The following is a 15,000-nucleotide window of genomic DNA, read 5'->3' as shown; positions in this document are numbered from 1 at the left end:
AGGTCTTCTTCGTTTATAACATATTGATATATGAATATAACAAAAGGACAATTGTACGATATTGAAGACTGTGACGAATTCAATCGTTATAGAAATATCATCGGATCTGTTTTACCTTGTATACGTTTTACATGTTACAGCCATTCTCAATATCCTGAAACTGTAGAGATAAAATGTAGTATCCAGTGCAAAAGAATAAACCCGAGAATTCCGATATTTTTATTTCTTCATTTTTAGATATTCGTATGGATGGAAAGTTCTATGCTATCATCGATATTCCGAAAATTATCGGTATCTTTTGATATTGATTCTAACTTGTTTCGAAGATTCGTCAACAAAAATATCGTAGAAATAAAAATTCGTACTGTTTATACTTCGTCATGCTACTGTATTGCATGTATTTTTTATTATTATTACTTTATTTTATTTTTCATTATTCTTTTTCTTTTTTTTTTCTTTCTCTCTTCTTTTTTTTTTTGCAAATATACAAATTCGTCGTTAGAAATGTATTTTGCGTTCTAATTAGAATTCTTTTATAACGATCATATGTCTTAATTTGGATTTTAATAATTTCTCTAATAATTCTTATTATTTTTCTTCGTTACAGATGAAACTTTCTATGATTGATCTTTACGATCGAACGAGGAAAAGTTTAGGCTACTTAACTTGTGCAAATATTAGCCTATAAAACGGACCGTATATAAGGCATTATACGAGGGAAAAAGAGAAAGAGAGAGAGAGAGAGAGAGAGGGAGAGAGAGAGAGAGAGGGAGAGAGAGAGAGAGGGAGAGAGAGAGTGAGAAACGAAAAACACGTTTTCTCTGTTCCGAAATACGTACTTACAAAAGTCGTACAAAAGAAGTTTAAAGAATAAAAATATTTTTTGAAACTTTAACTATCTATCATTATTGACAAACGGATATATATATGTATATATGTATGTTGAGTAAAGTCTAATATAATTATAAATAATTTATAAATTTATATCTAAGTGAGCTACTTATACATTGAATGGTCCAAATGAATCCATTTGTTGTTTGAAAGAAAGGAAAAATATATATTTAGAGAAAAAGAATTGAATTAACAGAGATACAGATTGATTAATATCAAATTAATTGAAAGGAAGCAAAAGCTTCTTTAGCTTTTTATTTTGTTCTCTCTTTTTTTTCTTCTTCTTTTTTTCCTTATCTTTTTTTTTTTGTTCCTTTCTCTTTCTTTCTTTCTTTCTTTCTTTCTTTTTTTTTGTTCTTTTAAAATCCTTATTTCCTCGACATTAAACCATGTAAATCTTTTATGAACGATGATATAACTTCAAAAACGTTACAAAAACGTTACAAAAGCGTTACAAAAACGATCTGACAAAAAAAAGAAAAAAAAATTAATGTTTTATCATCTACGTATTTAAAATGTCATCGTTTCATTTCATTTACAAATTTGAGGTTTCAAGGCTGATTATTATATCTTTTTTTTTCCTTCCTTTCTTTTTTTTTTCTTTTCTTTTCTTTTGTTTGGAGATTCTCATTTAAAATAAATTAACTATACACACACACACACACACACACACATATTATTTTTTTTATCGTTCTTTTAACCATTCGAGTTGTTCATGCGAACGATGAATCGAGAGATACATTGGCCAAATTCGATTATAATCGCAAATAACAAAATAAAATATTTCATATATATATATATATATATATATATATATATATATACAATGTGATCATATGAAATGTAAAAAAAAATAAAAATGATAAAATCCAATTAATTGGGGATGTAAAAATGAAAAAAGATTTTTTTTTTTTATACAACATAAATTCATATCGTTATGCTCATGGAATCTTCCCTCCCTTTAACTCCAATTCCAAACCCCCAAGTCCAACCCTCTTTCAAACGAGAGACTACACGTAAATCCCGTTCCTGTTAATTCTACGATATCCTTGTAACGTTATAACAAATTTAACAATGCTCTTTCTCTCTCTCTCTCTCTCTCTCTCTCTCTCATTTCTCGTATTTTCCTTTTATTAAAATCTATATAAATATATGACGTTGATACTAACATATACATATTTCCAACGTAGGATTAAGAAATGAAAAAAATGAAATAAAAAAAATAAATAAATAAATGATCTTACCGAGATGCAGAGGTAAAGATAAAGAATGAAATCCCTTTTAATGTTAATCATTTGTTCGACAAAGGATCTAAGTATTTGATAGAAAAAAAAAAAAAAAAAAAAAAATTAAACGAAAAGTATATACATACATATATATATATATGTGTGTGTGTGTGTGTGTATGTATATAAAGAAGAATTAAATATAAAAAAATGAAAAAAGGATAAACGACGGAACAGAGTGAACAAAGAGCAGAATTTTTATTCAACTTCGTTCGAGAGGGGATGATAGTTAGTTAATGGTAAGAGAAAAAAAAGGAAAAAAAAAAAAACAGAGAAAAAGAAAAAAATCGAGAAAAACAAAAGGCAAAGGACAATTTAAAAAGAGAAAGAAAATGTCGTTATAGTCGGTATAATTTGAGAATTAAACGAACATCAAACATTTTTCATTCTTCGTAATAAAACGTCTTTTCTTTTCTAATTCCTCTTTTACTCCGACATTTTTCAATAGTATTATCCTAACAATGAGCTACTTATAATAATTAAAAAGAAAAAAGAAAAAAAGAAAAAATCAATCATTAAAAAAAGAAAGAAAGAAACGAAAGCCATTAATCAGAAGCACCCTCTCGATTAAGATATGAACGTTACAGTAATGATTGTGTAAGTGTATACTTAAAAGGAAAAAAAAAAAAAGAAAAAAAAAAAGAGAAAAAAAGAAAGAAGAAGAAAAGATAAAATATATAAAAAATAAATAAAATAAAAAAAAAAAAAAAGAGAATTTAAAAAACGAAATACAGTGTATGAGAGAGTCTTTCGAGATTGATTGATCGATATGTATACCTGTATTTATATATGTATGTATATATCTTTCTATGTATACAAAATACAAATAATATGTTTATATTATAATAATGACAATAATTATAATAATAATAATAAATATAATAATAATAATAATAATAATAATAATAATAATAATATATATATATGTATATATAATATATTTATACATGAATAATCATTATTGAGTCGCGAATAGAGATTATAATTCGAGATAAAAATTGTGTTGATAAAAAGAGAGAAAGAAGAAAAAAAGAAAGAAAAAAAAATAATATAAGAAAATAAAAGAAAATAAAAGAAAAAAGAAAGAAAATTGTAATTACAGTAAGGGAGGAATGATTTATACATATATATAAATATATATACAAATTTTTTTTTTCGAGATGTAAAGGATATTGAAGATATACTGATTGCAAATTCTTCCTTATAAGGACAGAGATAGAGAGATAGAGAGGTAGAAAGAAAAGAAGGAAGGAGAATGAAATAGAAAGACAGAAAGATAAAAATAGATAAAGAAAGATATATATATATATATATATATATATATATATATATATATAGAGAGAGAGAGAGAGAGAGAGGGAGAAAATGGCTGTTGATTTATATTCCTTTGAAGGAAAAAAAGGATCCCGCTGAGAATAGTAGTGATTGAAGTAGAATTTTACTTAATCCTTTCGAGTCTCGTGTCATTTCTCTCTTTCTTGGTTGTACAAGAAAAAGAAAAAAAAAAGAAAAAAAAAGAAAAAATATATTAGCATCATATTTGCCTCATCAATGTAAAATACAATATTATCAGAATATGATAAAATCATATATAACGACTTACTTGTTAATTCGAATTATTTCACGATTATAATTATATAAAATAATAATAATAATAATAATAATAATAATAATAATAATAATAATAATAATAATAATAATATATATATTATTATATAATGATTGATTTTGAAATCGAAAAATTTAAACGAATCACCCTTTCGTGATCCTATTTTAATTATCCGAATTATATGCGTTAATTATTAACGATAATTGTATAACGTGGATCTTTAATGTTGTAGTATATAAAAGTGAGAAAAATGAGTAAAAATAAAAGTCTGACAAAAAAAAATGGGAGATCAAGGGGATAAAGGATTTAAATGGAGGAAAAAGATAAAGGGAGAAAAAAAATTATTTAAAAGAAATTAAAAGAATAAAACGAGCGTACTATTATTATTAAACTCTTGATAGAAAATTGAAAGGTTTGGAAGAGGGTAAGGGTGAGAAGGGGATGAGGGTAAGGAGAATGTGAAAAATGAGGGAGATGATGTAACGTGAAAAGATAGAGATAAAGATAGGAAAGGAAATAAAATGTTTAAGTAATGAGAACTAACTACTCATATTATTTGTGATTCTTTCATTTAAACGTTTAAACATTCATGTTAACGATGTTAACGAGTTCTTGTAAACAAATCCTCTTTCAGTTTGAAAAGTTATACCCTTTTTTTTTTTTTAATGTTGAATGGACGAGCACAGGGAGAATGAATGAAAATTTTATTCGGTAGTTGAAATAACTAGAAGTTAGTTTAACGAATAGCCAACGAATGTAAATGTCTGGGATTATAGAAAAATTAACCGTTTAAAAACTGCTACTCCTGATTCATTTAATTTCCCCTTCCCCCCCCTCACCCCCACCACCCTCCTCCCCACCCATCAACACGAAAGCTCAATAAGAAAAATTAGTCAAGTCTTTAACGTAGCATTAATTTAAGCTCTTTCCTATGCACTATTTCCTTACACTTTGCTTATACTTTGATATTACGCTTTCTTGGGTTTTTTTTTTTTTTTTTTTTTTTTTTTTTTTTTTTTAATGGATACTTCAATGAACGTACGAATAAATTATATAAGCAAGTGTAAAAATTAATCGTAAAACTTTTTTTATGACTTTTTTCTTCTTTCTTTTTTTTTTTATTCTTTTTTATTTTTGACACTTATTGATTTTATGAACCTTGTTCTTTTTTTTTTCCTTTTTGGTTTTTTTATTTTTTCTTTTTTTTCTGTTTTTTTTTTCTTGAAGACGATGTCATATAGAGTATACTTGATTTTAATATTATATTATATATAATATTAAAATAATATAATTATATATTAAATATATATGTATGACGGTATTAATAAAAGTATCTAATATATATATATATATTTCTTTTTTCTTTCTATAATTTTCCAAAACGAATTACAATGTTTCCTTACAATAATTATTAATAACATTACGTAAATTAATTATCAAGTTTACTTACGCGATAAACATTTTGTTTCCTTTGTAATTTAAAAATCTAGTTCGCAATAGCCGCCATAAGATGGCAGCACCGTCAATGGCCAATCTCGTGACGCGCTCTAGTAGTAAAGAAAGAAAGAAAGAGAGAGAGAGAGAGAGCGAGACAAAGAGAGAGAGAGAGAGCGAGACAGAGAGAGAGAGAGAAAGAGAGAGAGAGAGAGAGAGAGAGAGTGAGAGGGGCCAGCAAGACGGGCAGGCAGCCGGCCGGCTGCGTTTCATTCATAAAATCCATCGGATCGGCTGTCTTTACTCGTTGGCTCCGTAAACGTGTCTCCCTTATCGTTTTCTTGCGATGACCTTACAGGCGATCAAGTGGAAAGATGGAAAGTTGGAAGTTCTCGATCAAGTTTTATTACCAGCAGTTTCTAAATACATTGTTGTCAAGGGCGTAGAGGATGGCTGGAAGGTCATCAATAAGATGCAGGTATGTAGGTACATACGTATGTACGTACGTACGTATGTAAATTTAGAGAGAACACGTTTCGAATCTGACGGTTAAATTTTTACGATTATTTTTTCGATATACATATGTATATATATATATAACGAAAATATTCTTACACGTTGTCCTATATTTTCTTCCTTTTTTTTTTTTTCATCATTTTCACTTTATTATTTTTATTATTATACATTTATATGCTCCATCTTTTCGTTATTTTATTAATAATATATGAAAATATAAATCGAGACCATATTGTTGCCCATTTTTATGATATTATATTCATATAATCACGAATGATAAACTTGTATTGATATTATCAATATTCCATAGATACATACATACATATCTACGTATATATTTTTACAATGTTTGCATATGTTATCAACGTACAACGTATAATCAATGTGATTAAGTGATATGCTTTTTCATATGCTGTAATAGTCTCGCGTGTATTTTCTTTCTTTCTTTTTTCCTTTCTTTCTTTTCTTTTTCTTTTTCTTTTTCTTTTCTTTCGTTTTTTATTCCTTTTTCTCTTCAATTCTTTTCTTTCTTTCTTTCTTTCTTTCTTTCTTTCTTTCTTTCTTTCTTTCTTTCTTTCTTTCTTTCTTTCTTTCTTTCTTTTGTCTTATTTCACACTTCTTACGCACAAATTAAACAATATTATGTTTCACGTTAAATATTTTAATAACCTAATAATATTATTATGTTATTTGTCTTTTTTTAGGTTAGGGGTGCACCAGCCATTGCTATTGTTGGTTGTCTTAGTCTATCAACGGAGGTTAGGAATGAAGATTTTATAGACAAAAAATCATTACGTCAAGAAGTCGAAGGAAAATTAAATTATCTTGCATCGGCACGTCCTACTGCTGTTAATATCAAGATAGCAGCCGAGGAGCTTATCGGTTTAATCAATAAACTCACAGAAGATGATACTGTTACCGTAGAACAAATGAAAGAACAGTAAGTTGATTGTTTTCATGAAATTAATTTTTTAACACACGTTTTTAAAGAGAGAGAGAAAGAGAGAGAAAGAGAGAGAAAAAGAAAAAGAAAACAAAAAAGTATTTCATATTCAGTGATAAATCTATTACAGATTCTTACATACTATAGATTCTATGTTACAAAGGGATATTGCTGATAATAAAGCTATTGGAAATTATGGTGCATTAGAGATATTGAAAAATGTCAATGAGGATTCATCAGTTAGAATATTAACGCATTGTAATACTGGTAGTTTGGCAACTGCTGGATATGGTACAGCTTTAGGCGTAATTAGATCTTTACAAGCAAGAAATGTTCTTGGTAAGTTTATCTTATCCTTATATATTTGTTATTATTATTAATGAAATATATTCAATGTAAAGAATTAAAGATCTTATTCGTAGAACATGTCTATTGTACCGAAACAAGGCCGTACAATCAAGGTGCTCGTTTGACTGCATATGAATTGGTAAACGACAAAATACCAGGTACTTTAATATGTGACAATATGGTAGCAGCATTGATGAAATCAAGAAATATCACAGCAGTGGTCGTTGGTGCTGATCGTGTAGCTGCAAATGGTGATACGGCCAATAAAATTGGAACGTATCAAGTAAGAATATTAATCGATTAGAAATTTATTATAATTGTTTTTTTTTTTGTTTTGATTAATATCACGAATTAATTTCTTTTTTTTTTCTTCCCCCATTTTTTGTTCCTTTTTTTTTTTTTTTTTTTAACAATTTGTCATTTTATCAACATACAAATTAATATATTAAAATTCATTTGCAGATTTCAATTATAGCAAAATATCATAACGTTCCATTTTATGTCGCCGCTCCACGAACATCAATTGATTTTGCAATACCTAGTGGCGATCATATTGTTATCGAAGAGAGACCTGAAAGAGAAATGACACATGTAAACGATCAACGTGTTGCAGCATCTGGTATACAATGTTGGAATCCGGCATTCGATATAACTCCTGCCAGTCTTATTACAGGGATAATTACGGAAGTTGGTGTTTATAAGCCAAAAAATTTAATAAAATTATTCTTACAATAAGAATATATTTTTATAATTTGGCATACGCTTAACGTCACACACATTTAAATAATAAAATATAATAAGAAGAGAATTAATAGGAATGATAATCGATCAAATAACAATGCAAGCATAAAAATTTGGAACCAAGTGCCAAAAGGGTTTAATAACCTCCTTAAGTATTATTTTTTTTTTTTTAAATATTATTACAATTCATTATAGCATATAATAATTGTACAACATAATACATATTTGAATTTAAATGTAAAAAATCACGACGTGAAGATTTGTCCAACTGTGTGCCGATTGTATAATATATATTTTTTTATAATTTTTCGAAGAATTTTTGTATCAGGAACAACCACAGCCTAATTGACTTTTTCGAAACAACGTTTATAAATTGTTAAAAAGAGAGAGGAAAAAAAATATAGAAAAGAAAGAAGAAGAAGAAGAAGAAGAAGATAAATCAATTTCTCATTGATTGATATATTGTTATAAAATAATATGATATTAATACGATCTAGCACTGATGATGATAATAATGATGACGATGACAATGATGATGATGATGATGATGATGATGATGATGATGATGATGATGATGATGATGATGATAATAATAATAATAACATTATTATTATGAATAATGATAATTATAATAATGATAATTATAATAATAAAATATAAAGAAAAACTTTTGCATTGTTAAACGTCAAGACGTATTTTCCTTGTTTTATTTCACAGAGTTTTACACGTTCATTCAATCAACAAATGGAGAATAATAATCTATATATACATTGGCATGATCAATTATTTCGATTACTGAAAGATCATCAAAAAAAAAAAAAAAACAAATTGACAAATACAAGATACATGATATTATTACTTTTGACAAATAACGAAACGGATTACAATGTTCTACTTGTCTCTGATTGTATTATTCATGGGATTACCGCATGAAGGAGATTAACAGAGAGATTAAACGATCAGTTGTTATAGGAAACTGGTAGTATGATGAGAGAATGAGAGAGAGAGAGAAAGAGAGAGGAACAAATTTTAATGGAATCACTAAAGATGCAACATGTTCTGACGTAAATCAACTGGAATACGTAAGCTCGAAATGCTAAAATGACAAAGCTCATCCTTTAATCTCTCCATAGAATTTCGTCTCTCTCTCTCTTTCTCTCTCTCTCACTCTCTCTGTCTCTCTCTGTATCATTGTTTCTCTCTCTGTCTCTCTCTCTCTCTATACCTCATTACTTCCTTCTCGCTTTTTTCTTTTGAATTATGACCAAGGAGAACGTAAGAACAAAAATCGAAAATAAATATTCTTAGGAATAATGAAAATGAGCGAAGAATGAAAATAAATGTTTTAAATGAAAATATTGCGGATTTATGAAATACGAAAAAAAAAAAAAAAAAAAAAAGAAAAAAGAAGACAAAAAAACCTAAGAAGAAGAAAAATATTATCGAACAAGATTTATAATAGAATTTCAATTCGTACAATTTAATTCTCATTGATATATTCTATATGGAAAATTTTTAATTTTAATTATCACACGTAAAAGTCCTTCAGTATAATATATTACAAGAGAGTCATCATTGTTGTTTTGTTTTTCTTTCAGGCAAATCAACAGTCGCAAACTGTGATTTGTCTGTTCATTTCAATCTTGGATTTCGAAGTGTATGTATATATCAGGCAACAACATTTGCTTTGAAAAACAATCGAGAAAGAGTGTTCGTGTGTGTATTGGTGTGTATGTATGTGTACGTATTCGCATCGAAGAGGAAAGAGCAAAAAAAAAAAAAAGAAAAAGAAAAGCAAATCTTCACAAAATTTATTTATCTCATTATTGAAGACACGTATCAGGATTCCTAACAAAATGGCTAATAGGAATATACGTAAGTCTAATACGTATTTATATATATATATATATATATATATATATATATATATATATATATATATATATAATAAATATATTAACAAATATAATATAAATGTAAATATAAATATATATATATATATATTTTTTAATGAAATAATTTATGGATCTTTTGGGATATTAATTTTTAACAAAAGATCATCGACAAGATCAATTGTTCTTTATGTATATTCGTTATTATTTATTTATCTATGAATTTAAAAATAAATAAATATATATATATATATATATATATATATAGATTTTATTCTTTAAGATTGTTCTTCGTAAATTTTTTAATAAACAAAAATAATTCTAAACAAACGTAAATTAAAATTTCATTAAAATTTTGATATAAATGGCATAAGAGATAATTTTTTTTCTTCTTTCTATATCGCATGACGATTATAACGCAAAAAAAAAAAAAAAAAAAGAAATCAGCGATCTCTTCGTGACGAGTGTTATACGATTAATATAAACACAGTTTTAACAGATTAATAACGAGACATTCGTTATATTGTATTTTAAAGGATAGAACTCATCGTTAATTAGACTTAGATCAATCTCATAATGAATGACTGCTATTATCGTTTGACAATGAAATCTTTGTGATATTAATATTTTAAAAATGAAAAAAATTTTTTGAATATATTCTTTTCAATTTCTTTTCTATTTTCTTTTTTTTTTTTGCTCTTTTTTCCTCGAACAACGAAATCGTATCCACGTTGAATTTTTAATAAAGAATAATTATAATTAACAATGTTTATTAATACTTTAAACAAAAAATTCTCTATATTTATTTTCAGCCGATCAATCGAATGAGTTATCATCGACGAAGGAAGAAAAATTGAAGGTTGGTAATCGTCCTAAATATCAATTGAAAATCAGTATACCTTTGGATAAATTAAGTGGATACATACCAAGAAATCCGACAACATCTAATCGTGATGAAGATAATCGTAATGAATTGAAGAGTTCAAGTTCGTCGAAGAAAAAACAAAAATAATAAACGAAATCTGTTCCTAATCGAAAATATATTCTCTTATCGCATATCGCACTCGTTGGTTTTTACGACGAAGTAAACAAAAACAAAAAAAGAAAAAAAAAAGAAAAGAAAAAAAAGAAAAAAAAAAGAAAAGAAAAAGAAAGACAAGAAATGGAAGACCAATTAAAAAAATACCATTCAATCCGATTTTCTTTCTAATAAATAAAAGAGATCTTTGACTATATTGAACCAAACAAACAAACAAATAAATAAATAAATAAATAAATAAAAATGTCGAGAGATTAAAAAGTAATAAAATCCGGGGCTTTTGCCCTTGACCTTTTTCATTTCGTTTGAGGCCTCTCGTAATAAATTAAAATAAAAATAAGGAATTTACAAAAAGGAAAAAACTATCTCTCTCTCTCTCTCTCTCTCTCTCTCTCTCTCTCTCTCTCTCTCTCCCTCTCTCTCTATCTCTCTCTCTGTCTCTCTCTCTCTTTCGTTTCAATACAGTTTTCTCTTTCTTTAAATCAAAATGAACATTTGAATGGTAAATGTATATCCTAGTAATACGAGATCTACGTTAGAAAAGCATTTCCTCTTCGTGGCTAATGGTTTTTCTTTACAAACGATCCAAACTCGAAAGAAGCTTTATACTCATTTCTATAACATTCATTCGAAAAATCCGCAACGTGTATTAGACGTATGCATTTTCAATACTACATCTAAAGAACCTCGACGAAATCTTGTTTCTCTAGCGAAGTCAGTGTTTATAATAATAAAACAAAAAAACAAAAAAGAAAGAAAAAAAGAAAAAAATATATTTTATTAATACCTATACGAAGATATATATATATATATATATATATATATATGTATAAGTATGTATATATTGGATTTGTTAATGAACGATATCAAAGTTTGTATTTATAATAATAAAAATAAAAAAAAAATCTTATGATAATAAAAAAAAAAGAAAAAGAGATAAAAAGAAGGAAAAAAAAGGGAGGAGAAAAAAAAATAAATAATTGATGGTATTTTAAAAATTCGAACCGATCTAATAAAATACATTGTACTATAGTAAAAACAAGATATTATTCTATTGTAAATTTAGATTTAATCAATAAAAAAATGAATGAAATTTTCAATTAACAAATATTACTTTCACGTCGTCAATTCATCATTTACGTCATAAATAATATCTAATTTAATAATATACAATATATATTAATATTGTATTATATTGTGTCATAGAAAGAAAAAAACGTAATTTAAAATTGTATTATACTTTTGATATTCAATAATAAATAATAATGTATAGTATTTTAAGTAACAAATATTATTTCGTTTATAGTATAGTTTATTATCTATGTTATGTATCTACATTAATATATACATATATAAATTTAAAACAATAGTATACTATACTTTTGCAAGCCAGACGTAATTCAATTGTATTATATAATTAAATTGCCACATAAATAATATCAGAATTTTTAATAACAAATATTGTCAACGTTATCTATTTAGATTAATAGATCGACAAACTTGTAATTCTCTATTATGATTTCAGAAAAAGACAAAGAGAGAGAGAGAAAATTTTTATTTATTATAACAAATTTCACTTAAAATTTTAATCCATCTCTATTTTATCGTTTTTAATCAAATAAACATTTCAACCTTGACGAGAAATAAATAGGAACAATAATATTAGATAACTGTTTTATAATGATCGTTTGTGTTGTCTTTCTTTAAAAAATGAAAAAAAGCAAAAAATAGAAGAAAAACGAGAAAAAGAAAAGAAAAGAAAATAAAGAATAAAAAGTGAACGACGAAAATGTCCTTTCGATATTAAAAGAATAATAATAATAATAATAATAATAATAATAATAATAATAATAATAATAATAATAATAATAATAATAATAATAATAATAATAATAATAATAATAATAATAATAATAATAATAATAATAATAATAATAATAATAAAAAGAAAAAACTAGAAGAAGAAGAAGAAGAAGAAAATATTGATATCTCGGGGCTTCTTCGGACAAAGCCAATTCCAACGATTCTCAAACTCTCCTTCGGACGTATAAAACAAACACACGACTCTTTATTTCTTACATACATTTATATATTTAAAGAAAGAAAGAAAAAAAAAAATATATATATATATACACATACATATACCCATATATATTATCACTAGAAAGAAGACGTTAAAAAAAATGATTACGTATTTGAAATCATTCATACTTACAATATACGTATACGTATAAGAGACTCTAACTTTGTTATTTTCTTTTTGAAGAAATCGAATTTGAGGATCACTGTAATGATGATGGCCTTTCGTAGGGCTTCGTCGTTTCTACGAAAGGTAATCGTTAAAAGGGCAAATGTTACAGTCGTATTGTTCTCTCTCTCTCTCTTTCTCCCTCTCTCTCTCTCTTTCTCTCTCTTTCTCTCCCTCTTTTTCTATCTATCTTTCTCTTTCAAAGAGCTTTTGGAAATCAACCAAACGGTGTGTGTTGGTACGCTGTATTCCTAAGGGAAAACTCCGAAGTTCTATTTTGATCGTTGAAAAACGCAAAGGCGAGTAAAGCTAACTCGAAGAACATCCGTGGTCTTCGTCGTCGTCGTTGTCGTCGTCGTCGTCGTCGTCGTCATCGTCATCATCGTCGTCGTAGTCGTCGTCGTAGCGTGATTCTCTCGTACGTAAACGTAGGACGTTGTCGGTGGTTTTTAGTACGAATAGTCACTCCGCAGAACGAACTTCGTAAAATACGTCGCCGTCATTGACGATCCCCGGGGAGAATAAATAGTTACAATCGAACATTATATTTATTCGTTTCTCTCTTTGTTGTTGTTGTTGTTGTTTCTTCTTCTTTTTTTTTTTTTTATTTTTTTTTTTTTTTTTTTTTTTTTTTAATCACTGTTATTACCGTTATCGTTTGTCGGCCGTTGTTGCCGTTCGTTTTTTCTTTTTTTTCTTTTTCTTTTTTTTTTTTTTTATTTATCATCGTTACCATCCCTAAGCATATTCAATATATTTCTTTTCGAACATTTCTTTTCAAACAAATCCATTTTCGTACTTATATATATATATATATATATATTTTTTTTTATTGTGTTAATTTTTATATTTGTAAATTCTTCTTCTTATTATTATTATTATTATTATCATCGTCGTCATCAACGTCATCATCTTCTTCTTATATTTCAATTTGTATCAAATTGTATCGACGATATTTATCGATGATCGGTTGTTAACGTGGAAAACAAATAAAGAAAAAGAAGAGAGAGAGAGAGAGAGAGTGAAAGAGAGAAAAGAAATATATATATATATATACATATTTACACACACATACGTATAAAGAAAGAATTAAAAGTTAGAATTAAAGAAGAGTGAAAGAAAAAGAAGAAGAAAAAGAAGAAGAAGAAGAAAAAAGAGGAAAGGAGCGAGAAGAATTTGATCTACGTCGAAAAGAAATTCTTTGGTTTTTTTTCTTTTTTTTTTTTTTTTTCTTTCTATAAATCTCTCTTCTCGAAAATTTAATTGTGTGTAATCTTAATTTTGCGTGAGAAATTTTTAATAAATCGAAAGAAACGATTGATTAGGATGGATGTGACGGATGATCATTACGATTCCGTCGCAGCCGATAACGTGGAAGGGAGAAAATTTGATAATATTAAGGATAAAGAGGAAGGAGAAGAGGAGGAGGAGGAGAAGGAGGAAAAGACAAGTAGAAAGACGAAGAATGAAAATGATGATGGCTCGTCCACGGTCGAGGAGACCTACGAGGTCACTACTACCAAACGTAAGACCATCCGTACCAACTATAAGATCCAAGAAGTAAGTTGATGACATTTATACAAAATATATGACATTTATATACAACCATATCTCCACCTACCCCTACCCCTACGCCCTGACACTATTTATGAATCTTTCTCTATGAATTTTATTTCTTTTTATAATTATATATGTTAAATACATCGAAAGAAACGACGACGACGACCACGGTTTTCTTTTACGAAAGCATGTTCGTTTTTTCTTTTTTTTTATATCTCTCTACTACTATATCACACGATTAAATAAACAAATATGTATGTATATATGTATATATATATATATATATATATATATATATATATTCGGCGTATATACGCGTGAATACATATTATATATTTTACGTAATTGTTACAAGCGTAAAGGATATACTAAATGTTTTGTATATTATCAATATATTTAACAGATATTTATTTTAATCGTCCGATTAATTGCAATTAATCGATTAATTAATTAATTTCGCTTTTATTCTTTCTTTCTGCAATATTTTTTTTTTT

General features: G+C 26.8%; 2 protein-coding genes and 2 long non-coding RNA genes across 9 annotated transcripts in view; 3 read left to right on the top strand and 1 right to left on the bottom strand.

Annotated features, from left to right (window-relative positions):
* LOC146872363 (uncharacterized) overlaps nt 1–15,000 on the bottom strand; it is a 94,590-nt gene that overhangs the window by 32,332 nt on the left and 47,258 nt on the right. The window lies entirely within an intron of this gene.
* LOC118450599 (methylthioribose-1-phosphate isomerase) lies at nt 5,429–9,566 on the top strand. Its single transcript, XM_035886457.2, has 5 exons — nt 5,429–5,697; nt 6,440–6,675; nt 6,809–7,017; nt 7,101–7,309; nt 7,489–9,566. The coding sequence occupies exons 1-5, from the start codon at nt 5,566–5,568 to the stop codon at nt 7,759–7,761; spliced, it is 1,059 nt and encodes a 352-aa protein (XP_035742350.1). The 5' UTR covers nt 5,429–5,565; the 3' UTR covers nt 7,762–9,566.
* LOC118450600 (uncharacterized) lies at nt 9,372–11,812 on the top strand. The gene is made up of 2 exons (XR_014983372.1): nt 9,372–9,507; nt 10,472–11,812. It is a non-coding gene; the product is annotated as an uncharacterized LOC118450600 (long non-coding RNA).
* Nucleotides 13,921–15,000, top strand: part of tmod (tropomodulin) — a 69,925-nt gene continuing 68,845 nt past the window's right edge. For 2 of the 6 annotated variants that reach the window (XM_035886470.2, XM_085663073.1), the window contains exon 1: nt 13,921–14,506. In XM_035886470.2, the coding sequence (XP_035742363.2) occupies nt 14,273–14,506 (234 nt within the window). In that variant the 5' untranslated portion in view covers nt 13,921–14,272. The remainder of the gene's footprint in view (nt 14,507–15,000) is intronic. The other 4 variants (XM_035886473.2, XM_085663074.1, XM_035886472.2 and 1 more) reach the window with 4 other exon arrangements.

The sequence above is a fragment of the Vespa mandarinia genome, chromosome 20 (genome assembly GCF_050613455.1).
Source record: "Vespa mandarinia isolate Hongniang chromosome 20, ASM5061345v1, whole genome shotgun sequence".
Classification (NCBI taxonomy): Eukaryota; Metazoa; Arthropoda; class Insecta; order Hymenoptera; family Vespidae; genus Vespa; species Vespa mandarinia.
Note: the sequence above shows the minus strand (reverse complement) of the source record. Positions and strands in the feature narration are given on the sequence as shown.

Bases quoted from the DNA above. Each gene is read 5' to 3' on its own strand.
- LOC118450599 (XM_035886457.2), top strand. From the start codon at position 5,566: ATGACCTTACAGGCGATCAAGTGGAAAGATGGAAAGTTGGAAGTTCTC. The intron at 7,018-7,100 runs GTAAGTTTATCT...TCTTATTCGTAG, and splicing joins ACAAGCAAGAAATGTTCTTG to AACATGTCTATTGTACCGAA. The intron at 7,310-7,488 runs GTAAGAATATTA...ATTCATTTGCAG, and splicing joins ATAAAATTGGAACGTATCAA to ATTTCAATTATAGCAAAATA.